Genomic DNA, 17,523 nt, shown 5'->3' with positions numbered 1-17,523 from the left:
CCAATTTTAAAATGTTTATACAAATTTGTAATACTTGAAATATTTGAATTGTAAATTAACATTATTGGAGTAGTTGTCTTAAAATTACTATTGGCAGTGCACAAGATTAATGTTGGCTAATTTCGTGTTTCTTACTTTTTAAGAGAAAACAATGAACTAAATCGTTTAAATAATAAAAATATTCAATTAACTGAAGTAATCAATAAAAAATAAGATATATCATAATAAGAGATAAAATTAGATTACTTTTTTTATTTAACATAATTTCATAATTTTTTATTTAACATAATACTACACTGTCGTATTTGGTACAATTTGATATATTGATCATCTGCAAATTTTTTTTTGTAATATTTTGACGAAGTAAAACTTTGACAAAATTTCCTATCGAAGTAACATTTTTACAAAATTTCCTATAGAAATAAAATTATGACAAAATTTTCTATAGAAATAAAATTTTGACAAATGTTCTATAGAAATAACATTTTGACAAAATTTTCTATAGAAATAAAGTTTTGAAAAAATTTTCTATAGAAATAAAATTTTGACAAAATTTTCTATAGAAATAAAAATTTGACGAAATTTTCTATAGAAATAAAATTTTGATAAAATTTTCTATAGAAATAAAATTTTGACAAAATTTTCTATAGAAATAAAATGTTTACAACATTTTTCATATAAGTAAAATTGTGGCAAAATTCAATCTATAGAAGTAAAATTTTGACAAAAATTCCTATAGAAGTAATATTTTGATAAAATTTCCTATAGAAATAAAATTTTGACAACATTTTGTATAGAAATAAAATTTTGACAAAATTTTCTATAGAAATAAAATTTTGACAAAATTTTCTATAGAAATAAAATTTTGACAAAATTTTCTATAGAAATAAAATTTTGACAAAATATTCTATAGAAATAAAATTTTGACAAAATTTTCTATAGAAATAAAATGTTGACAAAATTTTCTATAGGAATAAAATTTTGACAAAATATTCTATAGAAAGAAAATTTTGACAAAATTTTCTATAGAAATAAAATTTTGAAAAATTTTCTATGGAAATAAAATTTTGACAAAATTTTCTATAGAAATAAAATTTTGACAAAATTTTCTATAGAAATAAAATGTTCTATGGAAATAACATTTTGACCAAATTTCCTATAAAAATAAAATTTTGACAAAATTTTCTATAGAAATAAAATTTTCTATAGAAATAAAATTTTGATAAAATTTTCTATAGAAATAAAATTTTGACAAAAATTTCTATAGAAATAAAATTTTGACAAATGTTCTATAGAAATAAAATTTTGACAAAATTTTCTATAGAAATAAAATTTTGACAAAATTTTCTATAGAAATAAAATTTTGACAAAATTTTCTATAGAAATAAAATGTTGAGAAAATTTTCTATAGAAATAAAATTTTGATAAAATTTTCTATAGAAATAAAATTTTGATAAAATTTTATTTCTATAGAAATAAAGTTTTGAAAAATGTTCTATAGAAATAAAATTTTGACAACATTTTCTATAGAAATAAAATTTTGACAAAATTTTCTATAGAAATAAAATTTTGACAAAATTTTCTATAGAAATAAAATTTTGACAAATGTTCTATAGAAATAAAATGTTGACAACATTTTCTATAGAAATAAAACTTGGACAAAATTTTCTATAGGAATAAAATTTTGACAAAATTTTCTATAGGAATAAAATTTTGAGAAAATTTTCTATAGAAATAAAATTTTGAGAAATGTTCTATAGAAATAAAATGTTGACAACATTTTCTATAGAAATAAAATTTTGGTAAAATTTTCTATAGAAATAAATTTTTGACAAAATTTTCTATATAAATAACATTTTGACAAAATTTTCTATAGAAATAAAATTTTGAGAAAATTTTCTATAGAAATAAAATTTTGACAAATGTTCTATAGATATAACATTTTGACAAAATTTTCTATAGAAATAACATTTTGACAAAATTTTCTATAGAAATAAAATTTTGACAAATGTTCTATGGAAATAACATTTTGACAAAATTTTCTATAGAAATAAATTTTTGACAAAATTTGCTATAGAAATAAAATTTTGCCAAATGTTCTATAGAAATAACATTTTGACAAAATTTTCTATAGAAATAAAATTTTGACAAAATTTTCTATAGAAATAAAATTTTGACAAAATTTTCCATAGAAATAAAATTTTGACAAAATTTTCTATAGAAATGAAATTTTGACAAAATTTTCTATAGAAACAAAATTTTGATAAAATTTTCTATAGAAATAAAATTTTGACAAAATTTTCCATAGAAATAAAATTTTGACAAAATTTTCTATAGAAATGAAATTTTGACAAAATTTTCTATAGAAAAAAAATGTTGATAAAATTTTCTATAGAAATAAAATTTTGACAAAATTTTCTATAGAAATAAAATTTTGACAAAATTTTCTATAGAAATAAAATTTTGACAAAATTTTCTATAGAAATAAAATGTTGAGAAAATTTTCTATAGAAATAAAACTTTGACAAAATTTTCTATAGAAATAAAATGTTGACAAAATTTTCTATAGAAATAAAATTTTGACAAAATTTTCTATAGAAATAAAATTTTGACAAAATTTTCTATAGAAATAAAATGTTGAGAAAATTTTCTGTAGAAATAAAATTTTGAGAAAATTTTCTATAGAAATAAAATTTTGATAAAATTTTCTAAGAAATAAAATTTTGACAAAATTTTCTATAGAATTAAAATTTTGACAAAATATTGACAAAAATGTTGACAAAATTGTTTATGGAAATAAAATTTTGACAAAATGTTCTATAGAAATAAAATTTTGACAAAATTTTCTATAGAAATAAAATTTTGACAAAGTTTTTTATAGAAATAAAATTTTGACAAAATTTTCTATAGAGATAAAATTTTAACAAAATTTTCTATAGAAATAAAATGTTGATAAAATATTCTATACAAATAAAATTTTAACAAAATTTTCTATAAAAATAAAATTTTGACACAATTTTCTATAAAAATAAAATTTTGACAAAATTTTCTATAGAAATAAAATGTTGACAAATGTTCTATAGAAATAAAATTTTGACAAAATTTTCTATAGAAATAAAATTTTGACAAAATTTTCTATAGAAATAAAATTTTGACAAAATTTTCTATAGGAATAAAATTTTGATAAAATTTTCTATAGAAATAAAATTTTGATAAAATTTTCTATAGAAATAAAATTTTGACAAATGTTCTATAGAAATAAAATTTTGACAAAATTTTCTATAGAAAAAACATTTTGAAAAAATTTCTATAGAAATAAAATTTTGAAAAAATTTCTATAGAAATAAAATTTTGAGAAAATTTTCTATAGAAATTAAATTTTGACAATGTTCTATAGAAATAAAATTTTGACAAAATTTTCTATAGAAAAAAATTTTGACAAAATTTTCTGTAGAAATAAAATTTTGACAAAATTTTCTATAAAAAAAAAATTTTGACAAAATTTTCTGTAGAAGTAAAATTTCGACAAAATTTTCTATAGAAGTAAAATTTTGCCAAAATTTTCCATAGAAGTAAAATTTTGACAAAATTTTCCATAGAAATAAAATTTGGACAAGTTTTTGTATAAATCAAATTTTTACAATATTTTCCATAGAAGTAAAATTGTGACAATCTATAGAAGTAACATTTTGACAAAATTTCCTATAGAAATAAAATTTTGACAAATGTTCTATAGAAGTAACATTTTGACAAAATTTCGTATAGAAATAAAATTTTGACAAAATTTTCTATAGAAAAAAAAATTTGACAAAATTTTTTGTAGACGTAAAATTTTTACAAAATTTTCTGTAGAAATGAAATTTTTACAAAATTTTCCATATAAGTAAAATTGTGACAAAATTTTCTATTGAATTAAAATTTTGACAAAATTTCCTATAAAAGTAAAATATTGAAAATATTTTCCAATGTTCTCCAAATATTGTTTGGGATCAAGTGGCAACCGTGTTTCTTTTCTCCGAAAAAAAATCAAAAAAATATGATCGTTGGTCTAAAATATCGTAGCAGCCTTAGAATTTCTCTTAATAATAAAGGGTGATTCTTTTGAGGTTAGGATTTTCATTCATTAGTATTTGACAGATCCCGTGGGATTTCAGACATGGTGTCAAAGAGAAAGATGCTCAGTATGCTTTGACATTTCATCATGAATAGACTTACTAACGAGCCACAACGTCGAATTTTCAGTGAATGGGCCCTAGAAAAGTTGGCAGAAAATCCGCTTTTTTATCGACAAATTTTGTTCAGCGATGAGGCTCATTTCTGGTTGAATGGCTACGTAAATAAGCAAAATTGCCGCATTTGGAGTGAAGAGCAACCAGAAGCCGTTCAAGAACTGCCCATGCATCCCGAAAAATGCACTGTTTGGTGTGGTTTGTACGCTGGTGGAATCATTGGACCGTATTTTTTCAAAGATGCTGTTGGACGCAACGTTACGGTGAATGGCGATCGCTATCGTTCGATGCTAACAAACTTTTTGTTGCCAAAAATGGAAGAACTGAACTTGGTTGACATGTGGTTTCAACAAGATGGCGCTACATGCCACACAGCTCGCGATTCTATGGCCATTTTGAGGGAAAACTTCGGAGAACAATTCATCTCAAGAAATGGACCGGTAAGTTGGCCACCAAGATCATGCGATTTGACGCCTTTAGACTATTTTTTGTGGGGCTACGTCAAGTCTAAAGTCTACAGAAATAAGCCAGCAACTATTCCAGCTTTGGAAGACAACATTTCCGAAGAAATTCGGGCTATTCCGGCCGAAATGCTCGAAAAAGTTGCCCAAAATTGGACTTTCCGAATGGACCACCTAAGACGCAGCCGCGGTCAACATTTAAATGAAATTATCTTCAAAAAGTAAATGTCATGGACCAATCTAACGTTTCAAATAAAGAACCGATGAGATTTTGCAAATTGTATGCGTTTTTTTTTTTAAAAAAGTTATCAAGCTCTTAACAAATCACCCTTTTGATTGTGAAGTTCTTCAACTCAAATTTCAAAAATATTGACAGTAACTATTACTAAGAGAAATTCTACGGCTGCTACGACATTTTAGACCAACGATCGTATTTTTTGTTTTTTAATTTCTGGCAAATTGCATAATCCATAAATCTCCTTCACGTTCACATGATTCCAATGCTTTTACTTTTCGTTTACTATATTTTTTCCAATATTTTTTGAAATTTGGTACAATTTGAACTTAAAAATTAACTTTTTTATTCCAGTTGATACAATTTAAAAAATTGACTTTTCATCCAAGCCTTTTCTTGTGTGGGAGTAGAGTACAGTACTCTGTACAATAACAGAACTGAAATCTGCTGGCTTCATGTTTTTAGCATAGACCAAGAAAGGTGTAGACAGCTCACATAAAATTAACAGTGCTGTTGTTTGTCTACAGTGGTCATATATTAAAATCATTTGCTCATACTTCTGTTTGGAATACGAGAATTGCGGTTCAAATCATTCAATTTGTACTTAAAATTATGCAGAATTATAAATTCTTTTAGAAAATTTGCTGCTTCAAGAGGTGACTTTGTATTTGTTTGCATGAGTTATTTTTTTTGCTATCTTAAATTAATAAAGAAAACATAATTACTTACAATTATGGCCAAATAATAACGATAATCGTATGGCAATGGTCCATCGCCATTCATTATAAAATTTTGAGTTCTTAGAAAGTGATCAAGATATCTAGGATGATAGCCAATCACCTGAGTCACTTGATCCAATTCGAGATCATCTATATTATATTCACGCATGGGGCACTGAAAGAAAAATAAACAAAAATAAGAAAATTACAATATTGAAAATATATGTTAAAAATTAAATTTAGTGATATTCAAATTTTTCTTATATATCTATATTTTTTCTTTTTGAAAATAAAAGTATTTATGATAATTAAATTAAAAATACATTTTGAAGGATTTTTTCGATATTATTATTTATCAAATGAAGTTCTCAATCCTGGCTCTCGATTGGGAATTCTGCTGGCACTTCTGTTAAAAAATATATCAAACAAATTTAGTGGTACCGTCCGTGTAACCTCTCAGAAGTTGACACTCATGGTCGCCTAAATTTTGTTCATGTTGTGATGTTAAGAGGCTCATGTTAGTGCGTTCACATATTAAAGGACTCATAAAATTTGCCCAATTTTCCAAGTGTCCAAGTTTGACGGGGTTCACTATATTTCTATAAGATCAATTTTCCCAATTTTTGTTTTTAATTAGGGTCATAATTTTTTCCTCCAACAAATTTTGTATTCAATAGCACATTTTTTTACTATTTTCTCTTAATCCCTACTACCTTGTCCTCTAAGTATAAAAACCCCCTATTGAACGCACTTTTCACATTGAAAAGTGTAACCATATGTAACCGCATTAAATCATTTTTGTCGTCAAATCGAAAAAAAAAAAACTTTACTAACCACTAAAGACAAGACAAAGAAGAACATTTGCGATTACAAGCTCTCTATATTTGCTGAACATCAGAGGCCAAGGTTTTCCATTGACTATGGGTTATGGATTGTTTTTTGTTCACTTTGAAATCATATCAAATGACACACATGAACATTTTCATTACAATTCAAACAAAAGATATTTAATAGTAGCAAGGTAAACAAATGAGGAAAAAGAGGACACAATAAAAAATTGGATGGACTTTGATGTATGATCTTGTTCTATTTTAGGGAAAAAATGTCACAAAAAGCCACAATGATAATTCAATGGACAACCAGAGATTAAGGCGTAGTTCTAGTTAGGTAATTTAAGATGCATACTGGTAATTTAGTCAAGTGGAAAACTTTCATCTTATTAAAGATTATAAAAGAATGCGGGCTACTGTATATACTAAGTCTTCTTATGGTTTCGTATAATATTTTTTAAGAATTTTACCTTTTGAAATAAAACAATTGAATTTTAAGCGTTTTTCTTATTTATTTGGTAGCAAGTACATTATATGAATTTTACAAAAAGTGGATGTGTACCAAACAAAAACTAATTTTTTAACATTAATATGGTTTAAGTAAAAAATATATCACAAGAGATATTTATGTTGCTAACAGCTTTCGAAACTCCCCAAAAAATGTTATGTTGCGTACAATAATCATGTTACCCAATAAAAAAAATTGAAATCAAAGTGAACGGTTATTACAGTGAGAATACAATATGCAACTAAAATGCGATCTCTCAGTGTGAATGTAACATTGAGATGCTCAAAGTTAATCATTGTGTTTGTGAACTAACCATTTGAGTATTGAGAACAATGTTAGTAAAATCATCCTAATTTATGTTAACGCTAGAACTAACATAAATACATTATAACAGGCTTAACTACTATAGCTAAAATGAGATCTCTCAATGTGAGAGTAACATTGAGATGCTCAAATTTGATTATTGTGTTTGTGAACTAACCATTTGAGTATTGAGAACAATGTTAGTAACATCATCCTAATTTAATGCTAGAAATAACATAAATACATTATAACAGGCATAGCTACTGCAACTAAAATGCGATCTCTTAATGTAAGAGTAACATTGAGATGCTCAAATTTAATCATTGTGTTTGTGAGCTAACCATTTGAGTATCGAGAACAAAGTTAGTTAACGATAAAAATAATATAAATACATTATAACAGGATATAACAAGTTTGACATCAAATAGAAAAAACGTTAATTAGTATGGCTATAATTACCACTGTTAGGAATTCTATATAAATTAAGTTAATACAATTGTTTAATAATTTGAAAAGTTCAATTTTACATATTATAGATATTAATTTTAATTTAATTTAAATGCAATTCCATTTAAATTGCACTTAATATTCCCTATAGACTACAAAATTAGACAATACGTCCTATGTTTTCTGGCCATATTGAGCCGTTAATTAATATCTAAAAGCCCCGTCGAATGTTTCTCCATAAACTCAAATGAAACACGTATTTTTACGTGTGCCATAACACCTATTTGGGTAGTGGCACCATCAAATTAAACAACAAAAAAAAACCTAACGAATTAACAGTGTTGTCTTAGCCAAAAAAAAAATCGAAAACGACATGAGCACATCCAAATGAAATTTGAGTTTTCATTTTTTTCATTTCGGATTCTTAATTTTTTGGTTAGTATTTCTGTCTGCTGTCAATTTGGACACAAAGGCGGCGTTTCTGTGTCTATTGTAATGCAGGTTCTTCCATTTTAAATAAGTTGTAGCTGGTGTCGTTTGTCATATATGGCAAATATTTTGTTGTTTTATTTGTTAAGGCAAATTTAGGAACAAACAAATGTGGATGTTGTTCGGTTTGGTTCCTTCAATTTGTCAGCATTGTTAAAATTTTGTTTTGTATTGAGTTTTGTTTTTTTTTTGGAAAGACAAGACAAGCTATATAAAATTGAATTTATTTTGATACACCGAAAAAACAATTTCACTCAAAAAACTGTGAAATTAAAATTGATTAATGGCGTTTTCGTTTCGCAAAAAATATGTTGCCCTGGTGTTGCACTACTTCTTCCCTCGTTGTTTTTGCGCTCAAATGATAGTGTCATTCCAAAGTTATTGTTAACTCAAATATTGTGAGAGATACAGGATCAAAAATCTATGACAGTCTCCTTCACATTTTGCAATCAATTTGGAGAATGTTGCACTTTTTTTCCAATCGAAATCGTCATAAATTATGTATTAATCAAATGCAAATTCCGAAGAGTAGATTGGCACATAGATGGCGCTTTGTGTCCACTAATGAGAGTTTAACTTTAATGTAGTAATATAACAAACGTTTCATAAACATAAGACATTTTTTAGTGGTGCCCACTTTTCAGAGATTTCTCTGTATATAGTAGCAGGTCAAATTTACCCCCAATCTTTGACATCATTATTGTGCTGCATATTGCAGGCTAAGCTTTTCGTCAACTGTTACCAAAGCCATAGAATGGTAAAGACTCCCACGTAAAATAAAGAGAGTTTTTTTTGTGTCTGCTTACTGTAAATGACTCTCTTCTCTACAATAGTATCCTTAAATTTGTTTCCTCTCTTTGTCTCCTTATTTTGAAAAACATCTAATTATCTCAAAGAGATGTACTCGGAACAATCAGTTAATTTTACTGACAAATTCATTCTTGGCAATTTTAGAGCTCCAAAAAGAAAGCGAGTGAATAATAAGAGCAATTGAGTTTAATGTAGGTGCACTATAAACAAACAACTTTACTGTTAATTTTACGTGAGTCGTCTATACTTTTCTTGATCTATGCTGTTAATTGATTTGGAACATCTACACAAATATCTTGTGCTGTTACTACCCATTTCTGTTATTTCTAATGTTAACATAAGTAAAGATGATACATCTGAAATGTTAATATCATTGTTCTCACTAACCACATGATTATCGCAAAAGCTCAATGATACCATCCAGCATTTCAATTTTACTCTCACATTGAGCGATATCTCATTTCATTTGCATGCTGTGATTATAAATTGTTATTGTTACTCTCTCTCTCTCTCTCTCACTGATCATAATATTCTCTATGCTGTTAATTGACACAGTTGCCAATCGAGCCAAAAATAATCTACCAAAAAGAAATATTACCAAAAAACTACAAAACAAAAAAATCTTATTTTGCAAGATTTTATTTCTAAAAAATTTTTTGTCAAAATTTTATTTCTACAAAAAAAATTTTGTCAAATTTTTATTTCTGTAGAAATTTTTCTCAAAATTTTACTTCTATAAAAAACTTTCTCAAAATTTTATTTCTATAGAAAATTTTGTCAAACTGTTATTTCTATAGAAAATTTTGTCAAAATTTTATTTCTATAGAAAATTTTGTAAAAATTTTATTTCCATAGAAAATTTTGTCAAAATTTTATTTCTATAGAAAATTTTGTCAAAATTTTATTTCTATAGAAAATTTTCTCAAAATTTTATTTCTATAGAAAATTTTGTCAAAATTTTATTTCTATAGAAAATTTTGTCAAAATTTTATTTATATAAAAATTTTTCTCAAAATTTTATTTCTATAGAAAATTTTGTCAACATTTTATTTATATAGAAAATTTTGTCAACATTTTATTTATATAAAAAATTTTCTCAACATTTTATTTCTATGAACAATTTTCTCAAAATTTTATTTCTATAAAAAATTTGGCCAAAATTTTATTTCTACAGAAAATTTGCTTTCTATAGAAATAAAATTTTATTTCTATAGAAAATTTTCTTAAAATATTATTTCTATAGAAAATTTTCTTAAAATTTTATTTATATAAAAAATTTTCTCAAATTTTTATTTCTATAGAAAATTTTGTCAAAATTGTATTTCTATAGAAAATTTGCTTTCTATAGAATAAAATTTTATTACTATAGAAAATTTCCTCAAAATTTTATTCCTATAGAAAATTTTCTTAAAATGTTATTACTATCGAAAATTTTCTCAACATTTTATTTCTATAGAAAATTTTCTCAATTTTTATTTCGTTAGAAAATTTTCTCAAAATTTTATTTTTTTATAGAGTTTGTAAAGTACCTCTTAGTTGGAGAGGAATATACGGCAAAATCTACCAAAACATCAAGAATTCTACCTATCTTCCAAACAGTAAAAAATCTACAATTTTTGGTAGAATTCTACATCTCTTATTTTCATGGCTGGGCTGTTATTATGTATTTTTGTTATTTCTAATGCGCTTTACAGACTATCAGTTATTCCGGACGGAATGTCGGTGTTTGTAAAGAATCTTACAGTGTGTCGGATCGATACGACTTGTCGGCGGTGACTAAATAATCGGTAAATGTGTTATCGATCCCATAAACATGCAGCAGTATCGATTATGCCTTCGGACTTAACTTATAATGTGCACAATATATGGGATATGTTCGACACGAGCACTGTCGTCCGGAATAACTGATAGTCTGAAAAGCGCATAATGGTAATAAGATATAGGTGAAATTTTAATATCATTGTTCTCATAAGTCAATTGTTTTTTTTACAAACACAATGATACCATCCAGTAATTCAATTTTACTCTCGCATTGAGCGATATCTCATTTCATTTGAATGCTAAAAGAACTATTCGCTGTGATTCTAAATTTTTATTGTTACTCTCTCTCTCTCTCTCTCTCTCTCTCTCTCTCTCTCTCTGATCATAACATTCTGGGTCTATGCTCTTTATTGTCTTGGGACGTCTGTTATCTTCATGATTGGGTTGTTATTATGTATTTCTGTTATTTCTCATGTTAATGATACATCTGAACTATTAATATCATTGTGTTGAGCAACCAATTGATTATCTCACAAATACAATGATACCTTTAATACCTTCAATCGTACCCTCGCATTGAAAAATATCCCATTTTGTTTGCATGATAAAATAACTAGTCGCTGGGATTCTAAACTTTTATTGTTACTCCCTCTCTCTCTCTCTCTTTAATATAACATTGTTTGTTTTAAGATTTCAGAACTAAGCTTTGTACACAGGTCGTTTCTAAAATTCATTTCTATACTTCCATTACACATATGAAAACAGTAAAAAATTTTGCTGTTTATACTGTAGAAATATTTTTTTACATTTAATTACTAACTGCCCACTTTACATATAGATGTCGCTGGTGGTATAGGTTTTTAATTTTTAGTTCAATTCACTACAGAACACCTACAGCTTTATTTGAGAACTGAATTCTATTCACAATCTGAAATTCCCATGAGAATCATAATAAAATCCATAAACAATAAGTTTGGTTATATGCTAATTTTATTTAAATTTACAAATTAAAATAGGTCGTATTATAGTCTCATAGTGATCTTTTGAATTAGTCAACATTAAATGATCACCACTCAATGTTTTGGCCAAAACAAAAAAACTAGCTTCTCATCTGTGGGTAGCTGTTGATGTTTAGTTTTTGTTTTTTTGACCAACCAGATGTTATGGCTCATTCGTTTTGGCTTTGCTCCATTGGGTGGTTAGCTCCAAATGACAAATGACACATGTCGGACTAATAAATAAAACTAGCACTATCACCACCAACAGAGATCCAATGAAGATGGATGAGAGATCCCCCCCCCTCACTCCCACCATTTGAAACACCTCACCTCGCTTTTCAAAAACAATTCAAAACAATAAAACAAACTTTCTTCCGGTAGCCGTGAGTAGAGGAAGAGGCGTTAAAATAGAAACCACAAAAACAGCTATGTGCCAACATAAAAAACGCCTTGATCAAAACGTTAAAAACGTGTTAATTTGTTTCGGACTATTAACTCGATTAAAAGTAAAGGAGAGGCGATTAAAGTAAATACTCAAACTTTGATCAAATATATTTCGTGTTTAAAAATATCACCCAAAATTAGTTGCTTTGGCTAATATTTGCTTGGCTATTAATGAGGGTGTATTGTATTTTTTCACATAATTTCACACATTTTTTCACTCTTCACGATATTTGAGATATATAAGATCATTTACCTATTTAGTGTATAGGACAGTTCTTTCAAAAGAAATGACGATAGGTTAGTTATTTCAGGCTCACTTTTACTATTCAGACCATTGTGATACCTCCTTTCGTACATCAAAAACTTTTCTCTTTTGTTCTCTCTCTTTCTGCCCCTCTCTCAGTATCTATCGCAAGTTATTGTAAATCGAAAGTCCAATTATGCACTTCCAAGCTGACTATTAGATTTTTATGACATTAAGATCTCAAGATTGGACGTCTGTTATTTTCATATTTGGGCTGTTATTATGTATTTCGAATTTGAATTGAAAGAGGAATATGATGTAATCTTTTTGTAATGAAAATTCACCAAAAACAGTCGATCCCAATTTCCAAAACTTATTTAAAATAAAAAAAATCCAAAAATATTTGCCTCCCGTTATCAGATAATAAAAAGTGAAAGTATCCTACGGGAAATTGGTGCAAATTGCCACTGACGGACCTATCTCAGAACTGGTACTTGTGCTCTAGTTGCAATTTTTAAATAGTCGTATTTTTTATTTCCGTACTCGCTTGATATAAAAATCTTAGATCCATTAAGATTTTAATATCAAGTATTTTCACATTTAGTGAAATATTATCGGAATAAGCTATTGTTCGACATTATCGGAATAAGCTATTGTTCGACATATTTCAAAAGTTTTTTTCATTTCGGGTTCGATTGGGATGTCCAAATTGAAAACGGATTTCTAAGAGTTTGTCCCATACTGTTTCCTGAAGACCTGTCTTTGGGGTGCTCCTGCTAAATTGTCCCAGGACGTGTCCTTTGGGATGAGTCCAAGACGCGTCCTAAAATGTAAATTTACCCCGTCAATGACAAACCCATGTTAAAGTGACCGGTCCCTTCCATACGTTTTGACCAGAACTGAGACTGGTCCATACACACCAGGGACTAGTCCTATACCGGGTCTGTGGTTGATCCATTTCCCTGGTAGTGATAAAAATAATGGAAAAAGAATAAAATTGTTTGTGATGTTTTTATAGGGCATCAAATAGTCGGCAAATATTAAATGTGAGTCGAATTTTATTCTCATATTTTTTCTAGAATTGTGTTTTATTTATTTGCTAATTATTTTTTTAAGATGGGGCGTATGTCGAACAAGTGTGAGATAACCATCAATTTGGTTAAAAATTAAAACAAGCCCCAGGTTTGCCTGCTTGTTTTCGTTTTTTTTTTTGTTTGTTAATTAGATATTGTTGGTGGTATCCACAATGGCTGCAATGCATTCACTGTGGTGGCTGCTTTAAATGCTGATCTTAATCTTTTTTTCGAGATTTTTTGTTTTGGTTGAGCTAGGTTATTAATTAAGATTTAAATGGTAGCTTGTAGCCACCAGCAAAATTCGTTAATAACTTGAAGCTATTGTTGATATGATTAATGACTAGTCATTCTAATATTTTCAAATGACTCTATGTTGGTGTTACTTTGTATTCGATATTTTGTTTATTCAGTGTTTTTGTTTTCGCTTTAAATGCTGTTTAACCAAATTAGTGGAGATAATATATGGATTTGCATTAAATTGTATAGGGATTTGTTTTTTTCTTTGTTTTTAGCATACACACAAACAATAAGTATTATCCATGTTTGGTGGATTCAATAGAAGATCATAGCTAGAATTAAAATGGAATGAAATATAAAAAGAAAAAAAAAACAACTACTGAATTGCATTCCCTGAAATAATAAACTAGCGCCATCTATATTTCAACTAGTACAAACTGTGATAATAAAGGGTGATTCTTTTGAGGTTAGGATTTTCATGCATTAGTATTTGACAGATCACGTGGGATTTCAGACATGGTGTCAAAGAGAAAGATGCTCAGTATGCTTTGACATTTCATCATGAATAGACTTACGATCTGCCACAACGTCGAATTTTCAGTGAGTGGGCCCTAGAAAAGTTGGCAGAAAATCCGCTTTTTTATCGACAAATTTTGTTCAGCGATGAGGCTCATTTCTGGTTGAATGGCTACGTAAATAAGCAAAATTGCCGCATTTGGAGTGAAGAGCAACCAGAAGCCGTTCAAGAACTGCCCATGCATCCCGAAAAATGCACTGTTTGGTGTGGTTTGTACGCTGGTGGAATCATTGGACCGTATTTTTTCAAAGATGCTGTTGGACGCAACGTTACGGTGAATGGCGATCGCTATCGTTCGATGCTAACAAACTTTTTGTTGCCAAAAATGGAAGAACTGAACTTGGTTGACATGTGGTTTCAACAAGATGGCGCTACATGCCACACAGCTCGCGATTCTATGGCCATTTTGAGGGAAAACTTCGGAGAACAATTCATCTCAAGAAATGGACCGGTAAGTTGGCCACCAAGATCATGCGATTTGACGCCTTTAGACTATTTTTTGTGGGGCTACGTCAAGTCTAAAGTCTACAGAAATAAGCCAGCAACTATTCCAGCTTTGGAAGACAACATTTCCGAAGAAATTCGGGCTATTCCGGCCGAAATGCTCGAAAAAGTTGCCCAAAATTGGACTTTCCGAATGGTCCACCTAAGACGCAGCCGCGGTCAACATTTAAATGAAATTATCTTCAAAAAGTAAATGTCATGGACCAATCTAACGTTTCAAATAAAGAACCGATGAGATTTTGCAAATTTTATGCGTTTTTTTTTTTTAAAAAAGTTATCAAGCTCTTAACAAATCACCCTTTACTTGTATATCTTTACCTACTATAAGTTATAACTCTAATAGCTACCATAATAAAATTAAGGAACATTTTCACTCACGCACACACAAACGGTAAGAGTTTTACAAATTTGAAGAGAGCACAAGGTGGCTCTTTTTTACCACTTCTTTAATTGGGGTTTACTCTTTAGCTAGTAAATGTTTTGATGGGTATTTTATATTCAAAAAATTGAAAAATTAATCAAAATCAGCGTAGTACTCTCTAAGAAACAATATTCAAATAACAATATTTTACATATACATATAACCGTTGAAATTTAGCATCTACATCAAAAAACACTTTTGTGCTTTTTTTGATACATTTCGACTGCCAAAAGCACCGTGACACGACTGCGAGCCATTTGGTACTTTTTCATCATAATTACTCTAAATAGAGTTATTCTGCCCTAAATGTGAACGTTTCTCAGACATCAACTCAACTCTAAAAGTTATAAATAGCGGACATTGAAGAAATAAACATATTCCAAAATGAAGATATTTTAGTTTTTATTACAGGGTCTCAAAATTTTTGAGAGGAATATTGTCTATACTACATTCGTCCGCAAATATGAAACGTGTAATGTGTTTTTTCGCCACACTGAGGAACAGAGTATTATAAGATAGTGTATATATTTAAAACGGTCAAAAGGAGACGAAATACGCACATGGTGTCTTTAGCAGTAATTCTTAGATCTGGCCTCTGAGTTGCCGAAGCTGGTAGAATTCTACAAAAAATGGTAAATTTTTTACTGTCTTGTAGATTGGTAGAATTCTTGATTTTGGTAGATTTTGCAAATAGGTACCTCTTCATACATTTTCTATTGAAAGAAAAATTTGACAAAATGTTCTATAGAAATAACATTTTCACAAAATTTTCTATAGAAATAAAATTTTCCAAAAATTTTTTTTATAGAAATAAAATTTTGACAAAATTTCCTATAGCAATAAAATTTTGACAAAATTTTCTATAGAAATAAAATTTTGACAAAATTTTCTATAGACATAAAATTTTGACAAAATTTCATATAGCAATAAAATTTTGACGAAATTTTCTATAGAAATAAAATTTTGACAAAATTTTCTATAGAAATAAAATTTTGACAAAATTTTCTATAGAAATAAAATTTTGACAAAATTTTCTATAGAAATAAAATTTTGACAAAATTTTCTATAGAAATAAAATTTTGGCAAAATTTTCTATAGAAATAAAATTTTGGCAAAATTTTCTATAGAAATAAAATTTTGCCAAAATTTCCTATAGCAATAAAATTTTTGCAAAATTTTCTATAGAAATAAAATTTTGGCAAAAATAGAAAAAAAATTTTGACAAAATTTTCTATAGAAATAAAATTTTGAAAAAATTTTCTATAGAAATAAAATTTTGAAAACATTTTCTATAGAAATAAAATTTTGACAAAATTTCCTATAGCAATAAAATTTTGACAAAATTTTCTATAGAAATAAAATCTTGGCAAAATTTTTTATAGAAATAAAATTTTGGCAAAATTTTCTATAGCAATAAAATTTTGACGAAATTTTCTGTAGAAATAAAATTTTAACAAAATTTTCTATTGAAATAAATTATTGACAACATTTTCTATAGCAATAAAATTTTGACAAAATTTCCTATAGCAATAAAATTTTGACAAAATTTTCTATAGAAATTAAATTTTGACAAAATTTTCTATAGGTTAGGTGGCAGCCCGATGTATCAGGCTCACTTAGACTATTCAGTCCATTGTGATACCACATTGGTGAACTTCTCTCTTATCACTGAGTGCTGCCCGATTCCATGTTAAGCTCAATGACAAGGGACCTACTTTTTATAGCCGAGTCCGAACGGTGTTCCACATTGCAGTGAAACCACTTAGAGAAGTTTTGAAAACCCCTCAGAAATGTCACCAGCATTACTGAGGTGGGATTATCCACCGCTGAAAAACTTTTTGGTGTTCGGTCGAAGCAGGAATCGAACCCACAACCTTGTGTATGCAAGGCGAGCATGCTAACCATTGCACCACGGTGGCTCCCAAATTTTCTATATAATTTTGACAAAATTTCCTATAGAAATAAAATTTTGACAAAATTTCCTATAGCAATAAATTGTTTACAAAATTTTCGCAGAAATAAACATTTTACAAAATTTTCTATAGCAATAAAATTTTGACAAAATTTTCTATAGAAATAAAATTTTGACAAAATTTTCTATAGAAATAAAATTTTGACAAAATTTTCTATAGAAATAAAATTTCGACAAAATTTCCTACAGCAATAAAATGTTTAAAAAATTTTCTGCAGAAATAAAATTTGGACAAAATTTTCTATAGAAATAAAATTT

At 27.5% G+C, this 17,523-nt stretch overlaps 1 protein-coding gene across 4 annotated transcripts in view; it reads right to left on the bottom strand.

Moving 5' to 3' along the window:
• Sesn (Sestrin) overlaps positions 1–17,523 on the bottom strand; it is a 191,514-nt gene that overhangs the window by 47,838 nt on the left and 126,153 nt on the right. For all 4 annotated transcript variants that reach the window (XM_075312482.1, XM_075312483.1, XM_075312484.1 and 1 more), the window contains one exon: positions 5,655–5,819. In XM_075312482.1, the coding sequence (XP_075168597.1) occupies positions 5,655–5,819 (165 nt within the window). The remainder of the gene's footprint in view (positions 1–5,654; positions 5,820–17,523) is intronic.

This window comes from Haematobia irritans, chromosome 5, assembly GCF_050003625.1.
Source record: "Haematobia irritans isolate KBUSLIRL chromosome 5, ASM5000362v1, whole genome shotgun sequence".
Lineage (NCBI taxonomy): Eukaryota > Metazoa > Arthropoda > Insecta > Diptera > Muscidae > Haematobia > Haematobia irritans.
This window is presented reverse-complemented; position numbering and strand designations above follow the sequence as displayed.